At 38.8% G+C, this 27,754-nt stretch overlaps 1 protein-coding gene across 4 annotated transcripts in view; it reads right to left on the reverse strand.

Annotated features, from left to right (window-relative positions):
• Usp53 (ubiquitin specific peptidase 53) overlaps window positions 1–27,754 on the reverse strand; it is a 62,605-nt gene that overhangs the window by 9,902 nt on the left and 24,949 nt on the right. For all 4 annotated transcript variants that reach the window (XM_028881463.2, XM_028881461.2, XM_028881462.2 and 1 more), the window contains 10 exons: window positions 25,466–25,579; window positions 25,303–25,385; window positions 22,796–22,901; window positions 21,527–21,673; window positions 20,641–20,790; window positions 13,887–14,049; window positions 13,140–13,292; window positions 11,787–11,930; window positions 9,504–10,236; window positions 8,248–8,324 (listed from right to left, as the gene is read on the reverse strand). In XM_028881463.2, the coding sequence (XP_028737296.1) occupies window positions 8,248–8,324; window positions 9,504–10,236; window positions 11,787–11,930; window positions 13,140–13,292; window positions 13,887–14,049; window positions 20,641–20,790; window positions 21,527–21,673; window positions 22,796–22,901; window positions 25,303–25,385; window positions 25,466–25,579 (1,870 nt within the window). The remainder of the gene's footprint in view (window positions 1–8,247; window positions 8,325–9,503; window positions 10,237–11,786; window positions 11,931–13,139; window positions 13,293–13,886; window positions 14,050–20,640; window positions 20,791–21,526; window positions 21,674–22,795; window positions 22,902–25,302; window positions 25,386–25,465; window positions 25,580–27,754) is intronic.

Consider the following 27,754-nt stretch of genomic DNA (forward strand, 5'->3'; position numbering starts at 1 on the left):
GATTCTTTAAATTTTTTTAAAGTATGAATTTTATATCAAAATTTACAATTATATATATATATACACATTTTAAACTTTGTTAAGATATGAATGGTCATATAGAGTACTAACTAATTCTAGAAAAAAGACTTCAATTAGCTGCATATATATGTCTTTGTGTACGAGTCTCTTATTAGTTTTCTGCAGGAAATCACAGCCAGGCCTAACATCAACTGAAATCTCCAGGAAAAAGATGGGGCCCCACAACAACAACAATTCCACATGGGCAATAATAATATCACTAAGCTGACAAACATCATCTACAGATCAGCTTTGGACTACAAAGTGCTCAGAGCAATTTTGAGAGGGCTAGCTGAGATGATCCAGTTTCAAAGCTGAAACAGTTATTCTTGAAGAGTAACTAAACTCACACCTCTCAATAGTAGACTGGCATTTAATAGAAGGATGTGGAGAAGAACGGGATGCTGAGATGAAGCCACACATACACATAGTCAAGAAGAATGGACAGCTGAATTAAAAAAACATAAACAATTTAAAATCCTGAATCATGACATGACACTAGTGGAATTCAGGTGTTTCTGGTCCATGGACTGCTCTCACCCAATGTGAGGTTGAACTGTTGACCTTGTGTACATCCTACCTCACAAATGAGTCTGTCAGATACGCTAAGCCTATAAGGCTGAAGATGATGCCCCAACACTGCGGAGAAACCTCGGTGACTGTCCAGGCAGCTGGCTGTTTCTGTCAACTCACATTTTTTTTTTGGAAGCTGATTGCATGCACTTCCTGTTTTTATTTTTTATTAGGTAATATTATTTCCTTCTTGGGTCTCTGAGGGAGTTGAAGATTAGTTAGTCATAGTTGAAGATTAGTTAGGATAGAAAGTGAATTAGGTACATTTTGGACTTACCAAAATAGGATAGATAATGGAATTATTTTCTCTGAATTTGTCAAATACAAATGGACTAAACATTGTTTAGGTATTTATTACTTGTATATATGGTATATAGTTATTGTACTTTTGTATATAGTTTTCTTATGTTAGTTATAAACTTTTTCCTTTTTTCCTTTTATTAAAATAGAAAGGGGGAAATATGGTGATATTTTAATTGTACTGAAATATGATTTTATTTTAATGTTAATAAATAAAGTTGCCATCTACAAGTAAAATGTAATTAAATATTTCAGAAGGATCATGAAATTTTTAACTTTCTAAAAATATTTCTACCATATACTAAAAAGATATTGAGATAATTTAGTATATAGCAATCTGTGCTATATGATGCCTAAATTTTGTGTGATGTTATAAACTAAAATGGTAGAAGTCAATAACTTCCCTTTTCACTGGGATTACATTTTAAAGAAAAAACAAATTTGTTATTTTGTTATAAATGAATTCCAACACTATAAGTTTAGTTTTTAAAAATGCACAGATTATATTTCAAAAAGTTCAGAAAAGATTAAAAACTAAAAGTGGCACAAAGAATATACAAATGCCCCTCACATAATCTAATATTACCATTTTACCACCCCTTTAAACACCTGAAAGTAAGTTACATACATTATTGTCTTTGACTTCTAAACACCTCAATGCTATCCCTGTCCCACCACCATTTCTGCCATTCGTTGTCACATGACTAATGACTTACTGTAAAACCAAGCTGGTACTTTTTAAGTTCTGTTTGTGTTTGTTCTTAAAGCTCTCCCTCTCTCTGGTTCCTCTCTGTAGGCCCTCTCCTGTTTTCTTTTACACTTTCTCAGCTACTGAGACTCAGCCATTCGGCAGCTCTCCTTCCAGAGGCTTTGACTCCCACTATTTCTCTTGCTCAGCTCCTTTGCTTTTTTTGTCCTCTTGCTCTGCAGTTTCCAATTTTCCTGAATGATTTGTCCAAGCATAAGGTATTCAATTCCATATGTGATGGTTTACAAAGCACATTTTTCCTGATTTCTAGACTTAGTTCTTCACTGAACAACAAAACGTGTTTACCAAGGTGATGAGCTCAACAAATTAAAAATTAACATAGTATCCCTTCCTTCATTCCTCACTTCTTATTTCCCATTTTAGTAAATGGTGTATCCAGTTACGGTAGGCCCAAACATGGCTTCCTTCCCTTTTTCATTATTTCTGCCTACCCACTTAACTGAGTCATCCTTCTGGACACTGGTACTGCCTTAGTTCATGATCATACATTTGTCTTTTAGGTTAAGGCAAAATTCAAATCATTTTCTCAGTGCTTGAAATTCACCCTCTTCACTGCTGCCAAAGAGCACAAAGCTGCAACCTGCTTTAGGTCCTGTTAATTCCTCTTGCAGTCATCTCGGGACTTCCACATCTCTATCACTCTAGCCTTGCATATGCCCAATTTCTTACATTCTTCATGTATGATCATTTCTTCTGACAGCATACTCTTTGAATGTATTTCTTTTTATTGTATTGGAAAGAATTTGAAATCCCACTAGGAATTTAGAAGAGAGGCTAAAAATTTCAAATGTCACTATGGCAACTTCTGGAATATCCTTGTACTTGCAGCAGAACTTATCATATGGAGAACAGGCTACATAGAATCTCTAGTAATAAAAAGCTGATGTCCTTTACTGGTCTTAATAGGCACCCACAACATGTGGCAGATATTCACAGACACACACAGGAACACATAAAAACAGATTTAAAGAATAAGAAAATTTTAAAAAGTGAACTACCACAGGATTTGGCAATTGCCCACTGGATATGCACTAAAAAAATGATCGTGAGGATGTTCACAGTAACTGTGTACAATAGGGAAAAGGTAACAACAACTCAGATGTTCCATCAACAGATGAATGAATAAGCCTTAAGAAAATGAAGTTCTTGGGCAGCAGCAGAATGCCATCATGCATGGGGAAGGCCCAGGAGGCCTCAGTCCTACACAAAGAACTACAGGCAACTAAGGAATGCTGAGAGCAAGAGAAACAGTCTTCCCCATGGAAGAGCACACCAACTGGTCATCCAGTACCAAACAGCCCTGAAAACATACAAATAACATTGTGGACTCAGCAGATTGCATTTAAGTGCTTAGGAGTATATATGTATATACACACATGTTTGTAATAACTTAATGAAAAAGAGAGTTCACGAATTTGAAAAAGCAAGGAGGGACATGTGAGGGCTTGGAGGGAGGAGAGGGAAATGAGAAATGATGAATTATATTATTATCTCAAAAAATAAAAGAAAGACAATGAAGTTCCCATGTGTGTTACAACATGGATAATCCTTGGGGTCATTATGAATAAAATAACCCAGATACAAAAAGCTAAATACGAGCCTAAAAACAACTACACGAGGCACCAAGGAAAGGCAGAGCTGGTGAGCAAACACACACAACCAGAATGCTGGAGCCGTTTAGTTTCCTGAGGGGAGAAGGGAAGAGCTGTGTGGTGGGTGGGAAGCTTTGGTCCTGATGAGAGCAGTTTGGGAGATTGAGCTGGGATACTTAATGACACAGGAAACTAGTCAGAACGATGTCTTGTTATGTGTTCTTTACTGAAATAAAAAAGGAGTGGGACACACTCACACACTCATATTAAATGTGTAAACTCACTGCAAACAATGAATTCTTCATCCTCAAAATCTCTATGACCTTGTGTTTTCATAACCACCAGGAAGCAAGGAGCACTGACTGAACTTGCAGTTATTGTTCATTTCACTGACTTCTGCTGTGATTTCTGGCCAACCTTTGACTGTTTCCTGTAATACTTGGTTACTTAGACTTTTATCGGGTTTTTAAAACAAGCCAGGCATTTTAATATGGGAAGGGAAAGTTACTTCCTTAATCTAAAGTGTTTCCTCCTGATAGCATACATTTGATGAAAACAAAATAGATTAACAAATAATCATATTCAGGGCCTGTAACCTGAAAAATAATGTCCACAGAAACCTTAAGGAGGATAAGGACTACAGTGATTTATACTTGGTTCTTTGTTTACTGTGAGAAGTTACACTCTCCTCTGAATTCTAAAACTTGTATTTCAACAGCACAACCCATTTTCTCCCACCACAAACCCTCACGTTTGTTTGGCTTATAAGCTGCTATGTATTTTTAGCAAATCACCTGTAGTAATGCCACACCATTATATTTATTTCCAAACTGAACCTTTTCTGATGACTGCTTGTCAATCTTTCTTCCTCCTATGGTGTCCCTTCAGTATTACACATACTTAATTCAGCTCTAGGTATTTGTAAAACTACACTCTCCCATTCTCCCTGGTATCATTACAGATAGTACGCATACTTAATTCAGCTCTAGCATTTGTAAAACTCACATTCCCATGCTTAAAATTAGGCCTGCTTGTAAGAGTTACTGTAGATAATGGGGTGTGAGTATTGATGCATGTGGCACTTCTAGTGTGACATTTGAAGAACCCAAAGATGATTTTCCATGCTGCATGTTCCTTTTATTCCTACAATCACAATACTGCTTGTATGAGCCTTGACTGACACCGAGGAAACACCCCATGTCAACCTTCCCTGCACAGGTATGAACAAGGTATACACTTGTGACAGGACATTGAAATCTTGACAATATTACCACTGTGTAAATGTGATAGTTAATACTGCCAACTGACAGCACCTACAATCAATTAGGAAATACATCTCTGGACATGAATATTAAGATTGGTGAACTGATGTGGGGACACACATACGAAATATGGGCAGCACATTCCATGAACTGCAGCCCTAGACTCAATACAAGCATTCATCTTTCCCCACTTCCTGGCTACAGATGCAATGCGTCTCGGCTACCTCCAGTTCCTGTGGTCACACCATCCTTGCCATGCTGAGCTATAACACTCTCAAACTGTAAGCTAAGATAACTCAAGTTGCTTTGTCAGATATATCAGAGCACCACGAATATTAACTAGTACAGTAAGCTAGAGCCTGTGTGTCCTGATTGATGCTTCCCCTTCCTCACTGCCTGAAGTAGCTAACCCATCCTTTAAAACCTTTGAGCATGAACTTCTTTTACGGCAGGGAGCCCAGCTCTGGTTTGCCATTTGGAAAGGGTATCTGGTATCTTGGTCTCCACTCTGGTTCACAGTTCAAAGCAGGGGGCCCATCTAAATTCTGGCCTCAGTTCTGGTTTGCCATCGGAGGGTAGGGAGTGCAAAGACTTGAGCCTCCACCCTAGGTCATCCAACAAGGTCAGGTAATCAGCAGAGAATCCAGTCTCCACCAATACTTATTCCCCTACACAGTTCTTCGCTATTCATAGACTACAGAGTCACTGTGGCAGGCCACTCTGGTTCCTCACTGTTCATTTCCTCCATATCCTATCCAAACTGTCTCCTTCAAACATTACAAAGCTAAGTGAAATAACCTAGATAAAATTTCTGACACACAATTGAAATGAACAATGTTAAATATGTTCACATAGCTCAAAGAGGACATGAATATATTCAAGAACACAAACAGCTGGATAAACTGAAGAAGTCAATTCAGGATATGAAAATAGAAGTCAATATGGAGGTAGAAATACTGGAGAAAAAAATCCTGAAATGATAGAAATGAAAAATACAATAAGGTCAAATAAAAGTTCAGTGGAAAGCCCAGCCAATAAAGTGGATCATGTGGAGGACAGAACTTCAGGACTTGAAGGCAAAAGAGGGGAACAGGATCACTCAGTCAAGGTCAACGATAAACATAATGTGTATTATATATATAAAATATACATTAAACAGAAATCTTTGGGATACCATGAAAAGGCAAAACTGTCGAATTATGGGCATGGAAAGAAAATAGGAAATATTATCCATAAAAATCACAGAAGAACATTTCCCAAATCTTGGGAAAGAGATGCCAATCCAGATACAAGAACATCATATGGACAGGACAAGAAAAGAAACTACCATGTCATATAGTTAAAACACTAAATATACAGAACAAATAAAGTATACTGAAAGCTGTAAGTGATAAGGGCCAACTTACATATTAAGGCAAGCCCATCAGAATAATTGTTGACTTCTCAATGGAAACCTTAAAAGGCAGAGGACCTGGAAATATGCAATTCAAATTCTGAAAAATCACCACTGCTAACCCAGCTTAATATACCCAGCAAAGCTATCTGTCTTAAATGAAGGAGAAAGGAAAATTTACCATCACAAAGGCAAGATAAGGTAGTTATCAGCTAAGAGCTAGCCCAGAGGATACCGGAAAGATAAAAGGCCCACAGAAAAAAAAACAAGAAGACAGCAGTTACTTAAGAGGACAAACAAAAACCTCCAAACCTACAAAATCAGAATGAAAGGAATCAATACACACTTTTCAATAATAATTGAACATTAATGGTCTCACTGTCCTAGGCAAAGACAGAATGTAGTACATTGGATTAGAGAACAGAACCTTTCCTTTTGCTGCTTTTAAGAAACGTACTTGGCCATCAAAGACAGTGTCTTAGGGTAGAAGGGTGGAAGAAGTTTTTCCAAGCAATCAGGACTGAAAACCAAGCAGGCATCCCTATTCTAACTCCTGCAAAAACAGACTTCAAAATCCAATCTAGTCAGAAGAGATAAACACAGTCACTTCAAAATCTGTAAAGGAAAACCCCACCAAGGATACTACAATTGTAAATGTACGTGCTAAACACGGGCATCCCCAATTTCACAAAACCACACACAAAGACTACAATATATAAAGACACACATTGATCCCAACACGGTAATAGTTGCTGACTTGAGTATCCAACTCTCACCATTACAGAGATCAGAGAAAAATGGGTCCCACACAGAAAGAAATGGAAGCAGCCAGGGGGCTTGTTGGAAAGAAGGCTCCGCTGGAAGAGACGGGTATAAAGGAGGGAGCAGGGGTGAAGCTGCCTGGATTCAGATCGTTAAGGGCACACACCACTCTTGCAGAGGACCTCACTTTGGTTCCCAGCTCCCATGTCAGGAAGCTTCAGAGGAACCAACACTTTTGGTCACCATGGATACCAGCACTCATTTATATATATAAAATAAATTTAAAATAGATAGATCTAAAGAAAACTCAAAGGAAACCAAACTTCCCAAAACCAATGTGTTCAAAGGCCCATCAAATCAAAGCCTAAAATTCAAGCTCTTCCTGGGATTGGAGGGCCAGGACTTCACGATTTCATCATCTATACTGAAAAAAAAAAATGCTCGAATGCTATGACTACTACAAAACTGAAGGCATATGTGAAGGGTATATATATCCAGGGCGAGTGAGGTGGCCTGCTCAGTGGGCAGAGGTGCTTACCATGAAACCCTGAAGACCTATGTCTGACCCCGAGGACCCACATGGTGGAAGTAGAGAAGTAGCTCTGAAGTTGTTCTCTGACCTGCACATGCATGGTGGCATGTGTGCATGTGTGCATGTACACATAGTCAATAAATATAAAAAAAAAATTGAAGAGTATTTTAAAAGGCTACAAATTTCAAAAGCATATTCAGCTAATCAAAGTGATAAAAAACTAAAATCAATATTGTGAAGCAAATGTGAAAAGTACAGCATGAATAGACAGTATACATAAAAGTTTGATTTCCTTTTCCTATACGTTATTATGATAGATGCTTAAAATAAAAAGAAAATCCATTTATTGGTATAATAAAGTTATTGTTTTTCTCCCTCTATCAAGATGGCCACAAACTTACAATCCTTGTGCCTTACCTAACTTCCTGAGTGCAGGGATTAAAGGCATAAACTACCCACCTCCAGTCAAATTAATTATTTTGGCCATATAGGGTTTTCTAAGGCATACTGGACAGTCTTATGTCAACTTGACACAAGCTAAAGTCATCTGAGAGGAGAGAGCCTCAATTAAGAAAATGCCTCCATAGGATCAGGCTGTAGGCAAACCTGTACAGCATTTTCTTAATTAGTGATTGATATGGGAGGGCCCAGCCCATCATGAGTGGAGCCAACCTTGGTTGGGATGGTGTCCCTGAGTTCTATAAGAAAGCAGACTGAGCAAGCCATGGGGAGCAAGCCAGTGAGCAGCAACCCCCCACGGCCTCTGCATCAGCTCCTGCCTCCAGGTTCCTGCCCTGCTTGAGTTCCTGTCCTGACTTCTTTAGATGATGGACAGTGATGTGGAGGTGAACCCAAACAACCCTTTCCTCCCCAAGCTGCTTTGGTTGTGGTGTTCCATCACAGCAACAGAACACTGACCGAGACATAAGGTCTATCATAACAGCAAATCACTGTCAGTCACCCCTTACTGAAACCATTAAAGCATATTTAAGTGCAATTTTTACCTTCTAAGTGGTCTTTGCTTTGATGAGATACACACTCCACACTGTTTATATTTAGATCACCCATCTTAATTTGTTCACTGGAAAATAAAACACACACACACAGCAAGTACATCAGTTATTACAGATTATCTTAGTTTAAGAAAAAGGAAAAAAGCACCTGTTAAAACATTACTACATGCTATTCTAAGAACTTAATGTAATTTTTGTTGTTCTTGCTGTGCTTTGTTTTATAGTTCAAGATGACCTAGAATCCACAATCCTCCTGCCTTTCCCTCTGAAGTGCTATAATTAGTGGCATGGCTTCATGTATGCTACATTTATATTGTATACTAAATTTATAGCGTAAAATACTTGAATGCAGTTAAACTCCTTATGACAGAAAATTGCTTTGTAAGTCAAATTTAATTTGCCCAATAATTAAAATGCAAGTTTATGTCTTTATCAAGTCCTGTTCTTTCCACTATGTGTGCTACTGCATTTCAAGAAGTGTTATGAAGTTTAGTGCTAAGAAAAAAGTTCCTCTAATTCTTAATGCAGTGCCTTACACTGCTCGGCAATCCTGACATGTTAAGTTCCTCTAATTCTTGATGGGAACAATTATTTTAATGGAGTATAAGCAGCTGATTCATATAAATCTGATATAAATGAAAATAATGCTGTATTTCTGTAGTTCTCAAGTTTCCTAAAAACAGAGAGCTGTTATTTTGGAGTTAGGAAATAACTATTGAAGTTGACAATATGAACCATGAAACAAGCTGCCGTATACTAGGTCTCTTGACTCTAAGTTCATATTGAATGCAAACCTGTAAAGTGACTTCAAACCATTACCAAGAAGGACGGTGAGTGCTGAGGGGTAGCTTGGAGGAAGACTGCTTACCTAACATGAGCAAATCAACACAATTAAATAAAAACAGAAATCTCACTTATCTAAGTTCAATCCAAAATTTAAATTTACATAACAGTTTCAAAGCAGGAAAACATCTCTAAAAAAAGATAACGAAGAGGGTCTGGAGAGATGGTTCAGCAGTTAAAGGCCCTTCTTACTCTTCTAGAAGACTAGGGTTGAGTTCCCAGCAACCCTTTGAGGCTAGGTCTATAAATCCAACTCCAGGGGATCCACTTTTGGCCTCCATGGGCATACACACATGTGGTCTACATCCTCCCCCCCCCCCACATATATACACACAAACAGAAAATAAAATTTAACAACAAACCCCAAGGAATATTGAGGGAGAAAGTGTTGCTCTGTATATTACCTGACGGCTTTACCACCAGTGGTCTCCATTACTGTCCCACTTCCATCAGTGACAGGTGAGTCCAAGTTAGCAGACCCATTACTGACATGATCGCTGCTTTCATACCCAGACTCTGTCCTTTGCATCTGCCAGCTGTTACCAGGGCCTCTGCTCTCTGTGATGCTTGTATTTCTCTCTGCTCCTTTCCCATTAATTTCCAGGGAACTTCTGCTTCCTGCCTCCTGCTTCATTTCATCTTCATATATGGTCATTAACCCTTTCTGCTTCGGCTTGGCTTTTGGCCAATCGTTAAAGCTGGGATCCTTGCTATATCTAGGTCTGTTACAGGCATCTGACTTATGCCTAGGACTATGCTGCCTTTTTTCACTTTCACTAAAAACACTATCAACGTTTAATGTTTCTCTCATGGGTTTCCAGCCACGGTGGCGGCCTTTAGTCCTGCTACTGCAGCTGGCCACTTTGTCCCTTGAATCTTGGCTGCTATCCGTATCATAGCCAGCGCCACTGTCACTCTTAGATCTGCCTGTCGTCTTCTCTCCAGGAACAAGAAGATTCTGGGATTTGCTTGAACTAAACAGTTTCCCAGAAGTGTGGCTCTCATGGGCAGCTCGGTCATGTTTGCAGGGTCCTCTGCCTTGGCTATGGTAGAGATGGGGGGTCCCCTGTTGTCGGAAGCCATCCGGGGCAGGAGGTGATCCAGACTTGAAAGATGAGACATCTTCATCAACCAAATCTTAAAAATAATAATAGTACATAAGGCCCCCTCAGGGCAGCTCAGTGATCACAAGCCAAACATCTTGTTGGAAAATGTTAAAGCAATCACATGTAAATAATAAAAATTAAAGTATATCACATACTGATTTAGGATTAAAAAGGGCATTATCTGCAGTCAGGTGTGGCAGTACATACTTGTAGTCTCAGCATCTGGGAGGCTCAAATCAATGGACAAGAAGATCATGGGTTTAAGGCCAGCCTGGTCTACAGAGTGAGATCTCATATCAAAAACCCAACCAACTCAACAAAAACAGTGCTTTACCACTTATTTACAAATAAATATTTATAAAATTAACTTCACTCTAAAAAGTCCTAAATAAGTTTTTGTTGTAAAAGATTTAAGCATTTTTGTCTCATTTACAATTAACAAAAATCATAAATAAATTTCTCATATCTGATGTTGGTAAAGATTTTCAAAGTGAGTTCAAGTATGAGACACAATGACACTTGACTTGAGAGGTGCTGTCTTAGTCTTCCAGAAGGAACAGAGGGCATCTGTCCAAACCAGAAACCAATACACCTGATGCAGCATCCACCTCAGGAATGACATGCCACACCTACACACCAAAATATATATATGAAGGTGAACGTGACAGGATGTCACTGTAGCAAACCCCTGGACTCAGCATTTAAAATACAGGTAAAGTTATATTATATCCATGAAAACACCATAAAGGCAAAAAAAAAAAAAGGTTAAGTTTATAATGCACTGAAAGCTTCTGTATTAATAACAAACAGAAGTATGGGCAGTGAGAAGCCCTAACTTTCCTTTTGTTTTCAATTCTGAGGATCAATTACAAAGCCTTGAATACACTAGTAGACAGGTCTTCTATCAATGAGCTACTTCCCATATAACCTTCCTTCCTAGTTTATTATATGATAGGAGTGAATTGCATTTGTAAATAAAAGTAAAGCAAACAGAACTAAAAATATTAAAACATGAACACTAGTATCTTGTGGTATTTGAGCGAGAACGGCCCCCACAGACTCCTATGTTTGAGTGCTTGGTCCCCAGTTACTGGAACTGTTTGGGAAGGATTGGGAGGAGTAGGTGGGTCACTGTGAGTGGGCCTTGAGTTTTCACAATCCCATGCCAGGCCAGTTTCTCTCTCTGCTGCTGCCTATGGACCAGGATGTAAAGCTCTCAGCTACTGCTCCAACACCATGCCTGTCTGCTTCCTATCATGATAATCACCAACTCACCCTCTAAAACTATATGTAAACCCCCAATTAAATGCTTTTATTTTACAAGAGTTGCACTAGCCATGGTGTCTCTTCCCAGCAATAGGGCAGTAACTAAGACTGTAACAGTAACTTTTATACAATTAAAGAATAACTGGAAAAATTTTTCATTTTTTACATTTAGTATAGAGACATTCAAGAAATCATACTGAGAAACATGTAAATATATAAAATGTAATATGTAAATATACACCGAATACTATAAAACTCCATTTTAAAATAAGATTTCTGCTGGTTCTTTTAAAAGTGAATGTTCTAAGAACTTACCCCTGTGTCGGCCGGTATCTTTCCTTTGCCCCTTTTCTAAATCTTTCCGTTGAGAAGAAAGTGCATTTTTCTGTTCAATGGCTTTCAGAGCACATTCTCTGGAAATATCTTTTATTTTTTCTCTTTGATCATTGCTTAACTTAACTGTAAAAGAAAATGTTCTTATAAGATACACATCATTTTTTCAAGTTGTTCAACAAAAGTAAACCCAGAACTAAACAACAATAACAACATATATACTTAAACACGTCATGGACCAGTGGGACGGTTCAGGGGGGCGGGGTACTTGCTGCCAAGCCTGACAACCTGAACTCAATCCCTGGGACTCAGATGATGGAAAGAGAGACAATTCCCCAGAGTTGTCCTCTGACCTCCGCACACACAGTGTCATACACATGCATGTGTATGTACATAGTGCATGTAAGCAAGTACATACACATAATTTAAAAAAGCAAAGTACATAAACCCAGTTTTATGCTTAACTAAGTGTTCAGAATGATTTTTCTTGACATTGGAGATCCACATTTTCTTTTCTTTTTCTTTTTCTTTTTTTAAAGATTTATTTATTATGTATACAGAAGAGGGCGCCAGATCTCATTACAGATGGTTGTGAGCCACCATGTGGTTGCTGGGAATTGAACTCAGGACCTCTGGAAGAGCAGTCGGTGCTCTTAACCTCTGAGCCATCTCTCCAGCCCCCATTTTTTTTTTTTTTTTTTTTTTTTTTTTTTTTTTTTTTTTTTTTTTTTTTTTGGTTTTTCGAGACAGGGTTTCTCTGTGTAGCTTTGTGCCTCTCCTGGAACTCACTTGGTAGCCCAGGCTGGCCTCGAACTCACAGAGATCCATCTGGCTCTGCCTCCCGAGTGCTGGGATTAAAGGCATGCACCACCATCACCCGGCCCACATTTTCTTTAAATACATTTTATATAGTCCCTAAAGCATGTGTAAAGAAAAAAGATGAAAACTGCTATTGAATGAAGAGGCAGAAAGTATTTTCCATGTTCTAAGTATTTTTATTTATTTCAATCTCTGGGGCAGGCACCGTAACTATCTCCAATTCATGTAAGGGATGTAAAGCCTCACGTACTTAGACGCTGGCCCAGGTTTACAAAGCTTGTGTGAATCCATGCTGCCTTGTGCCACTGCACAGACTATCTTGAATTGGTCAGTAGATTAAAACTCCCAGAGAAATGCATTCACAAGAAGACACACATCTACCTATTATTTTCTCTTCGTGGGCAAGACAGTTTAGCCTTTCTGTTCAGTTCTCACCAGGATCTACAGGGTCGGTCACTAAGATAAGAATGTGCAACTGTTTACCAACAATGTACACTGGGCAATGTAAAAACATACCTGCTCCTCTCCTTCCACTTGTCTGTATTTGGCTCCGATTAAATGATGAAATATTATCAGCTTGAAATTTGTGATTTTCTCTTTGTTTTGCCTGACCACTAAATCCATTTTCCTTTGAATTATCTGGTTTGTAGTTGACAGGCTTTCCACATCCTTAAAAAGACAGTTGAAAATGCATCATTCCTTTCCTTCCCATTAGAGGATGTTTAAATCACTTTTGAGACTTTTTTTTTTTTCAAGACAGGGTTTCTCTGCGTAGCTTTGTGCCTTTCCTGGAGCTCACTTGGTAGCCCAGGCTGGCCTCAAACTCACAGAGATCCGCCTGGCTCTGCCTCCCGAGTGCTGGGATTAAAGGCGTGCGCCACCACCGCCTGGCCTTTTGAGACATTTTCAACACTCTAGATAAAATAAGTAACCCTTAAGGGGCTGATGTCACTCGGATTGTGTGCTTTGCTGTTCTGGACCTTCTGGTCACTAAAGCATTTATAATCTCAGAGTTCGCTCCCCACCAACCAGCCTCTCCTGTGTTATGGGTGCATCACACTGGATGACTCCTAAAAGGGCTTCTGAGGCTACTGGCAAAACAGGTTTCTTTGAAAAATCAACAAAATATAGAATTATCCTGAATTTCACTTGATTGAGACTCAACTTTAAAATATTCTCAACGTTCATGTTACATTCAGCATTAACTATTAGTTTATTTTAATAGTAGAAAAATTCCAAAAAATACTTTTTAAAAGGAATTACCCATATTTTCTGCAACCGATTTGTAATGTGACCAGTGGACCACCTGCCTGAGTGCATCCTCAGTCGAGACAGCTGTGCCATCCGGGTTTGCATAAAACAGCAAGAGTGGCTGTAAGTGGCATCGTATGCACTTGGAGACCACATCTTTCCACCTGGTTCCAACCTTTAAAAGAAAAGCCACACTAAATAAACACAAACCAGTTCCTGAAGTGTGCAACACAAACAGGCAGAAACTGAATTTGCATTTCAAAAGATTTTCAGGTGCTAGCAGTCCAAGTACCATGAATAATTTTAAATAACTAGCCCAAATAAAAATTCTACAGATTCTCATTTTCAAAACTATTGACAGGCAAGGGCCAGTGAGATGGCTCAGTGGCAAATGACTCTTGCTGCTAAACCTGATGACTTGGTTTGCTCCCCAGGACCCACATGGCGGAAAGGGAGACCTGACTTCCTCAGACTGTCCTCTGACCTCACACACATTCTGTAGCATGCATGTTCCCTCTCCCCACATAAACACACAACAAATAAATGTAAGGAAGCATCAACAGGCAAAATGATACTTTCCATACTAAGATTTAATTATTAAATTTATTTATATACACATCTCAACCTGTACCTACTTGAACTCATGGCAACCCTATTTCAGCTTGTCAAGTGTGGAATTATAGGTGTGAGCTACCAAGTCTGGCCTAATCACTAAACTTTAAGCAGCTTTTCCTATACATTGTTGACTGGCTTTTAACAAAACATCTAAGGCAATTCAACAGAGAAATATGAAGGAGTTTACTCAACAAGTGGTGCTGGAAAGCTGGATAGCTCAAAGAGAAAGCAATTTCCACCCAAGGCCCATAAAAGTAAATATCTGCTCACAAAAACCAAAGAGAAAATTCACCAAACTCAGAGAAGAAAAAAATTGTAAAATAGTCTTCATCAACTTAAGTAATAGTATCTGTCTTGGAAAGATGTATCATTAGGAAATTGAAAGGAGTCAGGTGTAGTAGCACACGCCTTTAATCCTAGTACTCAGGAGGCCAAGGCATGAGATGGCTCAGAGTTCAAAGCCAGCATGGTCTACATCATAAGTTCCAGGCCATTCAGTGCTGCTTAATGAGACTCTGTCTTAAGAAGAAATTGAAGCTAAACATATAAATAATAAAGGACTTGTGCACAGATTAAAAAAAAAATTCCTAGAACTCAGTAAGAAGATACTCGAATTGACAAACTGGTAAAACATGTGAATAGATAATACATACATACATACACACACACACACACACAGCCAATAAGGATATGGAAAGAATGCTCAAACTACTATTAACCACAAGGGAAAACATTTAAATACTATAATGAGATATTTTATACACAGCATTCCAAGAGCTAGAATTACTAACACTACCCATCTGGATTATAGGGGAGGGTGTGAAGAGGGATGCTCACACACTGCTGGTAGGAACAAAATCAGTACACCGTGATAAAAATCAACTGACAATTCCTTGTAACATTTAGCACACATTTATCACATAACCCAAAAATTTTACTCTGGGTGTTAATCTAAGAGCAATGGAAAAAATATTCACATAATGATGATTGTAGCTAGAGTTTTCCTACCTTGACCACAGTCAGGACAAATCTCTATCACCAGCCAGTTCCACAGCCGCTCAGACTCGACCAAGTAAACACAGAGACTTATATTGCTTACATACTATATGGCCGTGGCAGGCTTCTTGCTAACTGTTCTTATATCTTAAATTAATCCATTTCCATAAATCTATACTTTGCCATGTGGCTCGTGGCTTACCGGCGTCTTCACATGTTTCTTGTCATGGCGGCAGCTGGCAGTGTCTCCCTCTGTCTTCCTGTTCCCTCTTTTCTCCTCTCTGTTAGTCCCGCCTATACTTCCTGCCTGGCCACTGGCCAATCAGTGTTTTATTTATTGACCAATCAGAGCATTTGACATACAGACCATCCCACAGCAGATGATGATTTTTTTATTTGGTTTTTCAAGACAGGGTTTCTCTGTGTAGCCCTGGATGTCCTGGAACTCACTCTGTAGACCAGGCTTACCTTGAGCTCACAGAGATCCATGTGCCTCTGCCTCTGAGTGCTAGGATTAAAGGTGTGTGCCACCACTGCCCAACCACATAATTATTTAAATCACCACAGGTAAATTGAAAAACTGTCAAACATCTATTAAATGAAACATGATAAAAACGAAGAACAGATATGAACAGTATGGACAGATTTTAATGATATTTTGCCGAGGGAAAGAAGTGAGACAGAACAGTAAATGCTTTAAGAACCCCTTATACAAATTATAGGAAGGGAAAAACTAATCTAGAGGAAGGTCGGTCAGTGATGTCATATCATGGGCCTGAGATGGTGTGGGAAGACTGATAGCAAGAGCCATAACAGAATTTTCTGGAGTGATGAAAATGTTCTCTATACAGTCAGAGAAAGGACAGCTTAAAGGCAGAGCACTTGCTTAAAACATATGAGGCCTCTGGTGGTTCAAGCCTAGCAATGTCAAAAACATTTATAGTTGATTATATACAGTATAGTTTTAGTCAATTTTAAGCGTGCATATTTCTCAAAACTCAAGGTGCATACTTCAGTGCATTTTAATGTTTATAAATTAAACAAGCAAACAAAACTCCCAGGGTTTCTAATAACTGGAACCCTGAGCTTTTCCATGACTTCTGTTTACCTCCTTACTTGGCATGAACCCATCTGAAAAAAAGAAAAAAAACCCAGATGGTTAATACCTGATATCCTCCAATTTTTGACAATTTGAGTTATTCTGGTAGTCAGTCTGAACTCCAAAATATCAAGATGGAATTTCTTCATAATTTTGTATAAAAGAGCAGTAGGTATTAAAAAAAAAAGTGATTTTTACAAATACCAAAATTTTTCCATCAAATTTATGGGAGTAGATTAATAAGTTTTGTCTATGGCAAGGCAGCTTAGAGGCAGGCAGGAAATTCAAAGGGAGAGACAGACAGGAAGAAGGCAGGAGAGACACCAGCGAGCTGCCCAAGGAGCAGGTAAAGCCACAGAACATGTGGCAATACATACATTAATAGTTATGGGCTAATTTACGATATAAGGGCTATCTAGAAAAAGGCTTAAGCCATGGTCATGTAGTTATAATTAATATACGCCTCTGTGTGTTTACTTGGTGGACACAAGTGGGAGAGATTTATTCCACCACCGGCAGGCTGGGACACAGGAAATCTTGGCGCCCACATGTGGTGGCAAGAATTTCCACCTAAAACTTGAGAGAGCTTAAAAAGAGATTATAAATGTAGCTAATAGTTCATGTCACCTTCATAGTTCATGTCACTCATGTCGGGTCTAGGGACAATGATGTGTCCCCTGGCTGTGATGGGTTTGCGGCATGAGGGCTGGAGCTACAGTGTGGCAGATTCCTACCGAGTTACCCAGAGGTTTCTGCAAGCCATGCAGTATGCTGCACGGTGGATTTAGCTTTTGCTAGTATAGACCAAAAAAAAAAAAAAAAAAAGGTTTCTGGGCTACATGCTGCTTTGATGGAGCCATAGACCCACGGCTTCCAAGAGCTGGTGGTGCTCATGGCTCTCAGAGCTGGGTAAATGTACCACCACCATATTGGGAAGCTGAAGTGGGTGGAGTCAGCAGCCAAGGCCTCTGTTTCAGTACTAGCCACTGAAGTTTAAAGCAACAGATTCACAATAAGACAGATTCAGATAGGATAAACCCTAAACAGTTTACAGTGTGTGTAAAAATGTACCTAGGCTTGTCAGAGAGAAGTAAATGAATATAGACAGTTATATAAAGAAATAGTTTTAAATAATAAAGGCTTTAAAGAGACAATAAAGGTAATGTAAAAAATAAGTCACGTAAAGATGGAAATCACACAGAGAGTCTAGATTATGTTGTCTTTGGGTTTTTTTTTGTTGTTGTTGTTGTTGTTTTCCTGAGACAGGGTTTCTCTGTGTAGCTTTGCGCCTTTCCTGGAGCTCACTCGGTAGCCCAGGCTGGCCTCGAACTCACAGAGATCCGCCTGGCTCTGCCTCCCGAGTGCTGGGATTAAAGGCGTGCGCCACCACCGCCCGGCGTCTTTGGGGTTTTTAACTGTAGACAGACATTTGATTGTAAAAGCTACTAAGTTAAACCAATATGTATATTTTAAAGTTATCTTGACTTCAAAATTTGGATCTAAGGATATGTTGCTTTGGAAAGGAGGCTCTGCTTCTGTTTCCACAGGAAGCAAGAGGTTATGGATTTGTTCCAGGTTAAGATGGATGAGATTTGATCAACCCAGACGTCCTGAACCTTAACAGATGGTACCTATCAACAAAGGTTATAGCAGTTCTTCCCAGGACTTGACCATTATCTCGAATTTTCTCAGGATCCCCATAAGACTACCACCGGCCTCTATTAGCAGGAAGTAGCCTAGAACACTAGGCCTACAGTCCCAAAAAATGGATTATGGATGTTTGTCTTTGTTTGGGTTGTTGGTTACAAACTGTTATTGGTCATAGTCATTATCTTTCTAAAGAAAAAAGTAGGATATGATAGGATAAAAGGATGGATTGTTGAACTACTCTTAAAAAGCAACTTGTTTTACATTGGTACAGATTTTAGTTTGTTGATCCAAATTTAAAGTTAATTTTGTTATACTGTATGTATATTTCTACTCTTGTTTAAGGTATTATGTTTGTGCAGCTCATTTGAAATTGTAGTGGATAATTAAGAAATACAGATTAATAATTAGTCTTCTATGATAGTCAAACTTATAGTCGTGTTAATTAAGTTTTCTAGATATACATAGATATATCTCAATTAGGTAGATAATCTTCAAACACTTCAAAGACCTACAGAATATGGCATTTAAAATGTTTTAAAAACTTAAACTTTCTGGACAGTGATACACATCTGCTCCTGGCGGCACCGATTTACTTCAGAGAGAAAGATGGGCATCAAAGACACTCCATATAGCGTTTATCTTCTTCTTGGCAAAAATAGCCATTTGGGCAAGAAGCTGTTCTTGCCTGAACTGCTTGACAAAATGTTGTATCAACTGGACATGCAGGACCCATAGGAAGGTGACCACTAAAATTTGCAAGGCGAGATGGTCCTTTAGGTTCCTGCTTCACAGAAGAAATTCCCAGACATTCTACAGGACACAGAGAGAAGTGACTGAGAGACTAGGCCTGTAGGCTAAAGAATGGATGCCCCAACATTGCAGAAAAACTTTGGGTAACTGTCCAGGTAGCCAGCTATCTCTGTTATTCTAGATTTTTGCTTACAATGTTCTTCCTGTTTACTTAGATAATATTGTATCCTTTTGAGGTCTTTGATGTAGTTGAAGACTAGATAGTTATAATTATGGTTTTCCTTGGTTATGATAAGAGATAATGTAGATATGAAACCTTAGACTCACAAATATAGGATAGATAGGATATCTTCTTTAATTTTGCCAAATACAAATAGATTAGATATAACTATAATTCTTGCTTGATATATGTAATTTTACTAGGTTAAAGTTAAAACCTTCCTTTTGTTTAGAAAGAAGAGGGGAAGTGATGGGGGAATGTCTTTCTGTATGCTGTGAAAATATGTTGCTCTGACTGGTTGATAAATAAAGCTGTTTGGTCAATGGTGAGGCAGAATAAGGTTAGGTGGGACATTCTAACTGGAGAGGTAGGGGAGAAGAAAAGAGAGCTGAGGAGACAGCTGCCAGCTGCCGCCATGAGAAACAAGATGTAAAGTACCAGTAAGCCACAAGTCACATGGAAAAGTATAGATTTATAAATTTGGGTTAATTTAACATATAAGAACTAGATAACAAGAAGCCTGCCATGGCCATAGTTTAAAAACAATATCACCCTGTGTGTGTTTGTTTGGGTCCGAGTGGCCATGGGACCAATGGGTGAGAGAGATTTGTCCTGACCGCAGGCCAGGCAGGATACAGAAAAACTTTCAGCTACAAGTCTTCAACTCTGTCAGGTCTAAATCTCTTGTAGAACATTTTAAAATTTTCAGATACCTGGCCCTCTACTAATTAGTGAAGAATTCTAGAGTCCAGCTGAGTGTTTATACAAAAGCTAGCACTGAGTCAGCAGATAGACCAGTGGGTAAAAACACCTGTGCCAAACTGACAACCTGAGTTTCCATCAAGGAACCCTCATGGTAGGAGGAGGGCACTAGTTCATGGAAACTGACCTGACCTCCCTCCCCTGTGGCATGTGCACACACAAGCATACATGCAGGTACACACATACACACATGCATACTGCAGCATACACACATGCATATACACATAACAATAAACAAAGTAATTTCTAAAATGCCAGATGTGATATGTTACACCTATAATTCCAACACTTAGGCTGAGACAGGAGATTGCTGTGAGTTTAAGGCTAGATTGGGCTAAATAATAAATTCTAGGTTTGATTGGGTTGCAGTGTAAGATACTGTCTCAAAAAAGCAAATAATTTATCAAAAGATACAACATATATATAACTCCTTATCATATACACCAAATTTTAAAAACAGTGCCTCAATCTGTCCCTACCCCAAAACATATTATTCTAGAAATGGACTAGATTAAAACTTAAGATGCAAAATAAATTAAAATTTAAAAAATTGTAACAGTAGCTTATCTTTACATTCATTATTCTAATAATTATACTAATATCTTATAATTGTCATTATGTATTTCTACAGTGTAAAAAGTTACAATGATTATCGCAGTTAGCGAAGGTCTTACCTCCTTCACATGTGCATCGTCAAAAAACACCCACTTGGAGCTCTTGGTATGAAAAGCAAAGGCACAATAGTGTCTGCTGGTGTAACAGATCATACCAACAAGGTGAAGTTCACTGTCTGTGGCATTTTCATCAGTAACCCTATAAAAAAGCTATTTAAAAATATTAATGTATATTTACTATTGTCTCTTTAAACAGGGAAATAATGAATCACATATTTGAATTACTATGAAAATATTTCACATATAGATTGGCCTAAATCCAGCATTATTACTGAAGGTAGCACTGATACTGAACTGTGAACAGAGTACTTTTAGTTAGTTCACAGAACCTTAAAGTCCCACAAGTTGATCTCACCATGCATTAGTGCAGTAAGTTTCTCTATGAAAACACAAATGACACTTTACCTATACCCAGATGTGAGATGAATTACACATTCATGATTAGATAACACATTTGAAGAAACATTAAAGTATTACCTAAAGTTTAATTATTTAAAATTTTAATTGAAGCCATAACAAACTCAAAGTAAATTTAGAAAGTAGCAATCAATTTTAAAAAGCAAGCACATATCAGGGAGATCAATACATAGATTAGTTTTAAGCCTTAAGTCCATCCTAGATTAGTGTTTATCACATCCATGTCCAGTGACATGCCAGGGAGAAAGAGCATGAGATGGTTTAGTCCGTAATTGAAAGTTATTTCTAGTCTATGGAAAAAGGTATTACACTTAGTCTGACTAGAATTATCTTCATCAGAACACATGGATATCATTATTTCCTTTAAAAGATTTAGGTTCTATGAAGAAAACTAAGTACATCATGATATATGAAACATTTGAAAGGAATTTAAAAGAAACAGGGAAAGGAATGAAAAGAGTTGTGATACCCCAGGAAGGTAGAGATGTGTGGCTAGACTTCGAACAACATCTTCTGTTAAGTCAGAGTGCTCAGAATCCCAGACTAATCCAATTGTAACAATCTCTGGGCAGTTCATTAAAACACGGCGAATTTTTATTTTTTGGCCACAGTTACTCTAGAGAAAAACAAATACAAAGGGCAAGTTTTTAAATTACCAATTACTATATTTAGCTTATATTATATAATGAAAATCAAAGTGGATCTGAAATTTGTTTTTTCAGTTTACTAGAAATTGATCTGTAACCAGCTATTTGTCTTTACTGATTAAGCAGGAACTTAATTTTAACCCATTTTGTATTTTTAGATGTGTTAAAACAAATATTCATCCTAACAACAAAAAGCAGGAAGAAAACCCTCAAGGTTGTTAGCAGCTAGATGTGGTGTTTGGGAGGCTGAGCCAGGCCCCACGATGGGATTATGCTCTGTCTAAAAACACTGAAGTCATTAACAATATTATGCAAGAAAAAAATCATTTGTCACATTTACTCAAAGTAACAACAGCAAAAGTGACTCCTCTGTAGTCAGGTGATAAATTTCAAAACTTTGAAAGAAGTTTGTTGATTTCAAAGAAATCAACACATACTATTTTAAATTTTTAACAAAGAGAGGTAGGCAGATCTCTGTGAGTTTGAGGCAGCCTGGTCTACTTAGGAAGGTCCAAGCCAGCCACTCTGTCTCAAAACAAACAAACGAACATTGGGGGTGGGGGTGCTGGAGAGTTAGATCAGTCATTAAGAAGCACTTGTTGTTCTTACAGAGGACCTGGGTTCAACTCTTCACACCCATATGGTGGTTCACAACCATCTGTAACTCCAGTCCCCAAGGATCCACTGCCCTCTTTGGACCTCAGTGGGCACCAGGTGCATATGTGGTAATACACATACATGCAGACAAAACATACATCTAAAATAATTGTTAAAGAATTAACAAAGCTAAGAAGTCTTTGCTTTGTCTTTATGGTGGTTCTCCTACATTGCCCAGGATGGTCCCAAACCTGTGACCACAAGTGATCTTGCCTCAATCTCCCAAGAAGCTGGGACTACAGACGTGGACACAGTTAAAGAGATTTTAAAGGAACAGCACTAAGATGAACAGCTCATGTGATGTACAGCTATCTCCAGTATCATTAAATAAAAGTTTTACCCATGTACGATTAGCATTTACACAGTAATTTCTGGATGCCTATTTTCAAGTTGACAAACGTAGAAGTACACCAATATTCTCCAGCTACACTTACGGGGCACTTCCGATAGTCGTCGGCCGTATTTGCTGCTTGCAGCAATTCCGCAAACATCTCTGGTTTACAGCGTTCGTGCCTTTCCATCATTCTTTCAACTTCATTGCTACAAAACGGAAAAAAAAGAAAGAAAAGAAAAATAGAAAATAGGAGTTGTAATCTAGCCTGCCCTATGAACTTTAAACAGATATATGAATTATATGTGAAAAAATAGGTATTAATATATACTGATAGGTAAGCATTACTTTTCTGTCTAAAAACTTAACCAGACAGTGAAAAAAATTTCTAAATTTGGAAGGTATATGAAATGTTAAGACAAAAATATAGGCTCCTATGGGACTATCTCTTTAATTACTTATTCATTTACTTCTCAGGATGGCATCCTCTCTAGGCCAGGCTGGCCTCACTGACTGACACTCTCCCCACCAAGCCTCCCAAACACTTGGATTACAGGTAAGTGTCAACACGTCCAGCCATGCTTTTGTTTAGGACTTCCTAGATGAGGATAAAAGGTTTTACGTGGAAATAGTTCTAATACAAATATTTTGTTTAGTCTACTAATTAATAAATAGGAATTTGAATTTAAATTCCACCCTAACAAGCACAAAATTGAAGAAAAGTTTCTTTCTTTGGCCCAAAGTTCCCAGAGGCAAAGCAAACGAGTTCAGCTAGGAGATGCTGGCTCCACCCGCTAAGTCTGAAGCGCTACACTTGTGCCTTTCGCTTCTACCCTGAATACTAATGCTTTGTTAGAGCTGGGACAGGCATTTTTCTGCATTACTGGGTAACTACCCCTCACCTTTGAGAACATCAAGGCATGTGACACCTTAAAACATGTGATACCTTCAAGCATTTTCAAAGGGAACTGTTAAAGGTCAAATACCATCACTACTTTCCATCCTAGACGCTCTAGTTCTACTCGATGGTAAAATAACTACCTTGTATATGCTTCAGAGTTCCACAGTCTTCAGTAACCAAAAGTCCTCCCCTAACACACTGTACAAGTATACTAGACCGCACTCAGTCTGATAAGCATTCCAACTGCACACGGAGGATTTACAGACCTGACCGTATCAGAGTAACCATTCTGCAGTCAGATAGATGTAGGTTTCAATCTTAATACATCTTACTACCAGACAGAGTTAGCAAATTAAGCTCCTTACATTGATAAAGGACTTCCAAGTAACTCTGATTGACTGATGTTACATAAAGTCTAGGATAGATTTTGCATCTTATCTAGCTGTTTTACAGAGAAGGAGGGAAAAGGTGCTGGCAGACAGGCAGGCAGTAAGTATGGCATAATTATAAGGTGACGGTTGAGGTCTCAAATACAAGGACCTACATAAGGATTATGTGCATGTTTTCCTTTCTTTTTACTTTATCCTAGCTTTAACCACCATAAAGGAGACAATGAAGGTGGTGGGAAACATGGCCAATACACATCTTCATAAAGATGAAGATATCATGTGCAGCTCATTTACCAATGAGTGTCTCATTTCAAGCTCATTTTCACAGTTCCAAAAACCTTCTATAAATATAAAAGATACAAATTCTGTACATTTTATTAAATGATGCACTTAGTGTGAAATGCTTCAAAATCTGAAATTTTTTGAGTGCTGAAATCATGTCATAAATGGTAAATTCTAAACCTAAGTTTACATAATGGGTCACGCTTAAGATGCAGGCTTTCTATAAATACTATATAAAATTACCATCAGATTATGTATATAAGGTACATATTAAACAAATGAATTGTAGTGATATATTATGTACCCTAATAAACTTGCCTCGGGATTGGAGGACAGAGCCAGCCACTAGATTAGACATAGAGGTCAGGCAGTGATGGCACACACCCTTAATCCTATCACTCGGAGGCAGAGATCCTTTTGGATCTTTGTGAGTTCAAGGCCACAGTGGAAACAGAGCCAGGCAGTGGTGGCACACGCCTTTAATCCCAGCACTGGGAAGCACACATGCCTTTAATCCTGGGAAGTGATGTCTGGGCAGAGAAAGGTATATAAGGCATGAGGAAATCGGAACTAAAGCAGTTTAGCTGAGCTCCTTTCAGATGAAGACTGAGAGGCTTTCAGTCTGAGGAAACAGGATCGGCTGAGGAGTTGCTGAGGTGAGGTTGGCTGTGGCTGCTCTGCTTCTCTGATCTCTCAGCATTCATCCCAATACCTGGCTCTGGGTTTTTTTTATTATAAGACCATCTAAGAGTCAATGAATTTCATCTTTAGACTTGAGCTCCACCCCCAAGATACTATATTATATATGTGCAAACACTCCAAACTGAAATTTGAAACTTTAGCCAAGCACTTCAGGTAACCTAGATTGAGCTAGACTCTAGGCCTCCAGCTGAGAAAGCCAGCTCTTAGGCTCTCTTGGGAAAGCACATTTGGTAGCATCAGAAGGGGAAACCCACAGTGTTCTAATTTTATGGAATAAACGTCACTCCATTTAAATGCGCTCTTAGACTCTGTTAAACATGCTCTGGGAGGTCTTACCACAGGGCTGTTGTAGAGATGTACCGCACGAACTCTGTAAAGGGCAGAGGATCTGAGGACGCTCCACAGCTGCGGCACACACACTACAGACAAAAACACACGCTTACTTCATCAGTCCCGAGACAGAAGTCTAGTGTCTACTCGGAAAAGGAAGACATCTCACCTGTTCATACAGGGTCATGGCAAACTTCTGGTGAGTGACACAAGACTTAGAGGTGCACATGTCTGTATCCCTGCTTGGCACCAGGTGAAAATGAATCCTCTCCAATATGTTTTCCTAATTAAAAAATTACAAAACACAAATGATTAAGTTGCTGATCTTGCAGCAACCACTTTAATATGTAACTACTTTTAACTGAACATTTTTCCATGTGTAAATGCAGGAATGTCATCAATGCTAGCTTTCAATTTTCCTCTATAATCACTTCAAATGTTAAGTATTTATCTCCTATAATACTAGCTTAAAAAAATTAAAAAAAAAACACTTAAAGCCTTATTTTAAATCCCAATCACAGTGGTTAATATATAGAATTCAGTATCAGAAACATTCACTACATTCTGAGCATTCTCATAGTAAGTAAAATCAGATTAACTTAAAAAAAAGTGTATATATTCGAGTGCGCATCTGTGTGTGTGTGTGTGTGTGTGTGTGTGTGTGTGTGTGTGTCCGTCCACACATGTGTGTACAGGCCAGACGATAACTTCAAGTGTCATCCTTAGGAACACCCACACCATCCTTTGAGCCAATGTTTCTCACTGGCCTGGGGCTTACCCATGAAGCTAAGGTGCTAGCCAATGAGCCCAGGGATTCTCCTGTCTCTGCCTCCTTAGCTCTGGGACTGCAAGCGTGTGTAAGCCTGGTACGCAATTTTACATAGAACTGAGAATCAAACTCAGGTCCTCAAGCTTGTCAGGCAAACCAACTCGGCTATGTTCCTAACCTGATTACCTTTTTATATTCCTGCGTGGACCAACTAGTCTATATAACTTAAGTGAACCAATGGCTTTACTTATATCATAATTCAAGCAATTGTTGCAATGTCCCTTGCAACAAATCTATGAAATTTCAAATTTATATCATGGATCAGGATATGGCAAATTTTTAAAGAATAAATCTTTTTCACTTGCTGCACCCCTTGCTGCACTCCTCCTCTTCAGGCAGGGAGCCCCAACTTGTACTAGTCTTACCTACCCACTCTGAGATCTCCTGACCCATGCCTAGTCAGACAGACTAGATTCCCCCACTAAACTCAACTCCACCTACTTTGGCCAGCTTTACCTATCTCCACTGTAGACACGTGGTCCCTTCTCTAGGCAGACACCCGGTTCCTGTAGCCAACCCCACTCATCCCTACTACCTGAGGACCATCGTCTCTCCAGGGAAGGGTACTAGATTCAAACCAGCAATGCCACCCACCCCTGAAGCTTGCCGGAGGACCATCTATCCAGCACTTGCCTGCCAGTCCTCCACTCTTTGCCTTCCTCTTCACAAAGGGGTCCCAGACAACTATCACCAATCCCACCAGCACCCACTAACTGAAGAAAAGCCCTGAGCACCTTCCCTAGACTCCTGAAGACAGGGAGCATCCTCTAACTGTACCGAAGGTCTGCTGCTAGGTAGGAAATACACTTGAACTCATCAGCACAGTAAAAGACTATAAACAGATCATCAATATCACAGGCAGTAAGACGAACAATTAGCAAATAGACCTCATGAAACTAAAATGTTTCTGTACAGCAAAGGGCACCTTCACTTGAATAAAGAGGCAGCCTACAGAATGGGGGAAAATCTTTGCTAGCGATATATGTGACAAAGAGCTAGTATCTAGAATATATAAAGAACTCAAATCAAGAAAGCAAACAACCCAACTTAAAAATGGGCACAGAACTAAACAGTTCTCAAAAGACAAAAAACAAATGGCTAAGAAACACTTTTTTAAAATGTTCAATGTTCCTAAGCTACCAGGGAAATACAGATTAAAAATGACTTTGTGATTTCACCTCTCCCTAGTCAGAAAGGCAAAAATAAATAAATAGATAAATGCTGCCCTGGATGTGGTAAAAGAGGAACACCTATTCACTGTTGGAAGTGCAAACTGATACACAAAAGGCAAATCAGTGTGAGGATTCCTCAATGCCAAAAATAGAACTACAATCCAGCAATACCACTTATGGGTATAGCTACCCAAATGTCTTCATATCCTACTCTAGGGATACCTGCCCCACCATGTTCACTGCTGCTCTACTCATGATAGGCAGAAAATGGAAACAGCCTAGATGTACATCAACTGATGAAGGGTATTGAAAATGTGATCATTTAACAATGCAATATTATTGAGCTATTTAGAAAAATGAAAGTAGGAGGTAAATGAATGAACTAGAAATACTCATTCTGAGTGAGATAATCATCCAGAGGCAATAAGACAAACATTACATTTTTCTCACATCATAT

Source organism: Peromyscus leucopus, chromosome 6 (genome assembly GCF_004664715.2).
Source record: "Peromyscus leucopus breed LL Stock chromosome 6, UCI_PerLeu_2.1, whole genome shotgun sequence".
NCBI classification, from domain to species: domain Eukaryota; kingdom Metazoa; phylum Chordata; class Mammalia; order Rodentia; family Cricetidae; genus Peromyscus; species Peromyscus leucopus.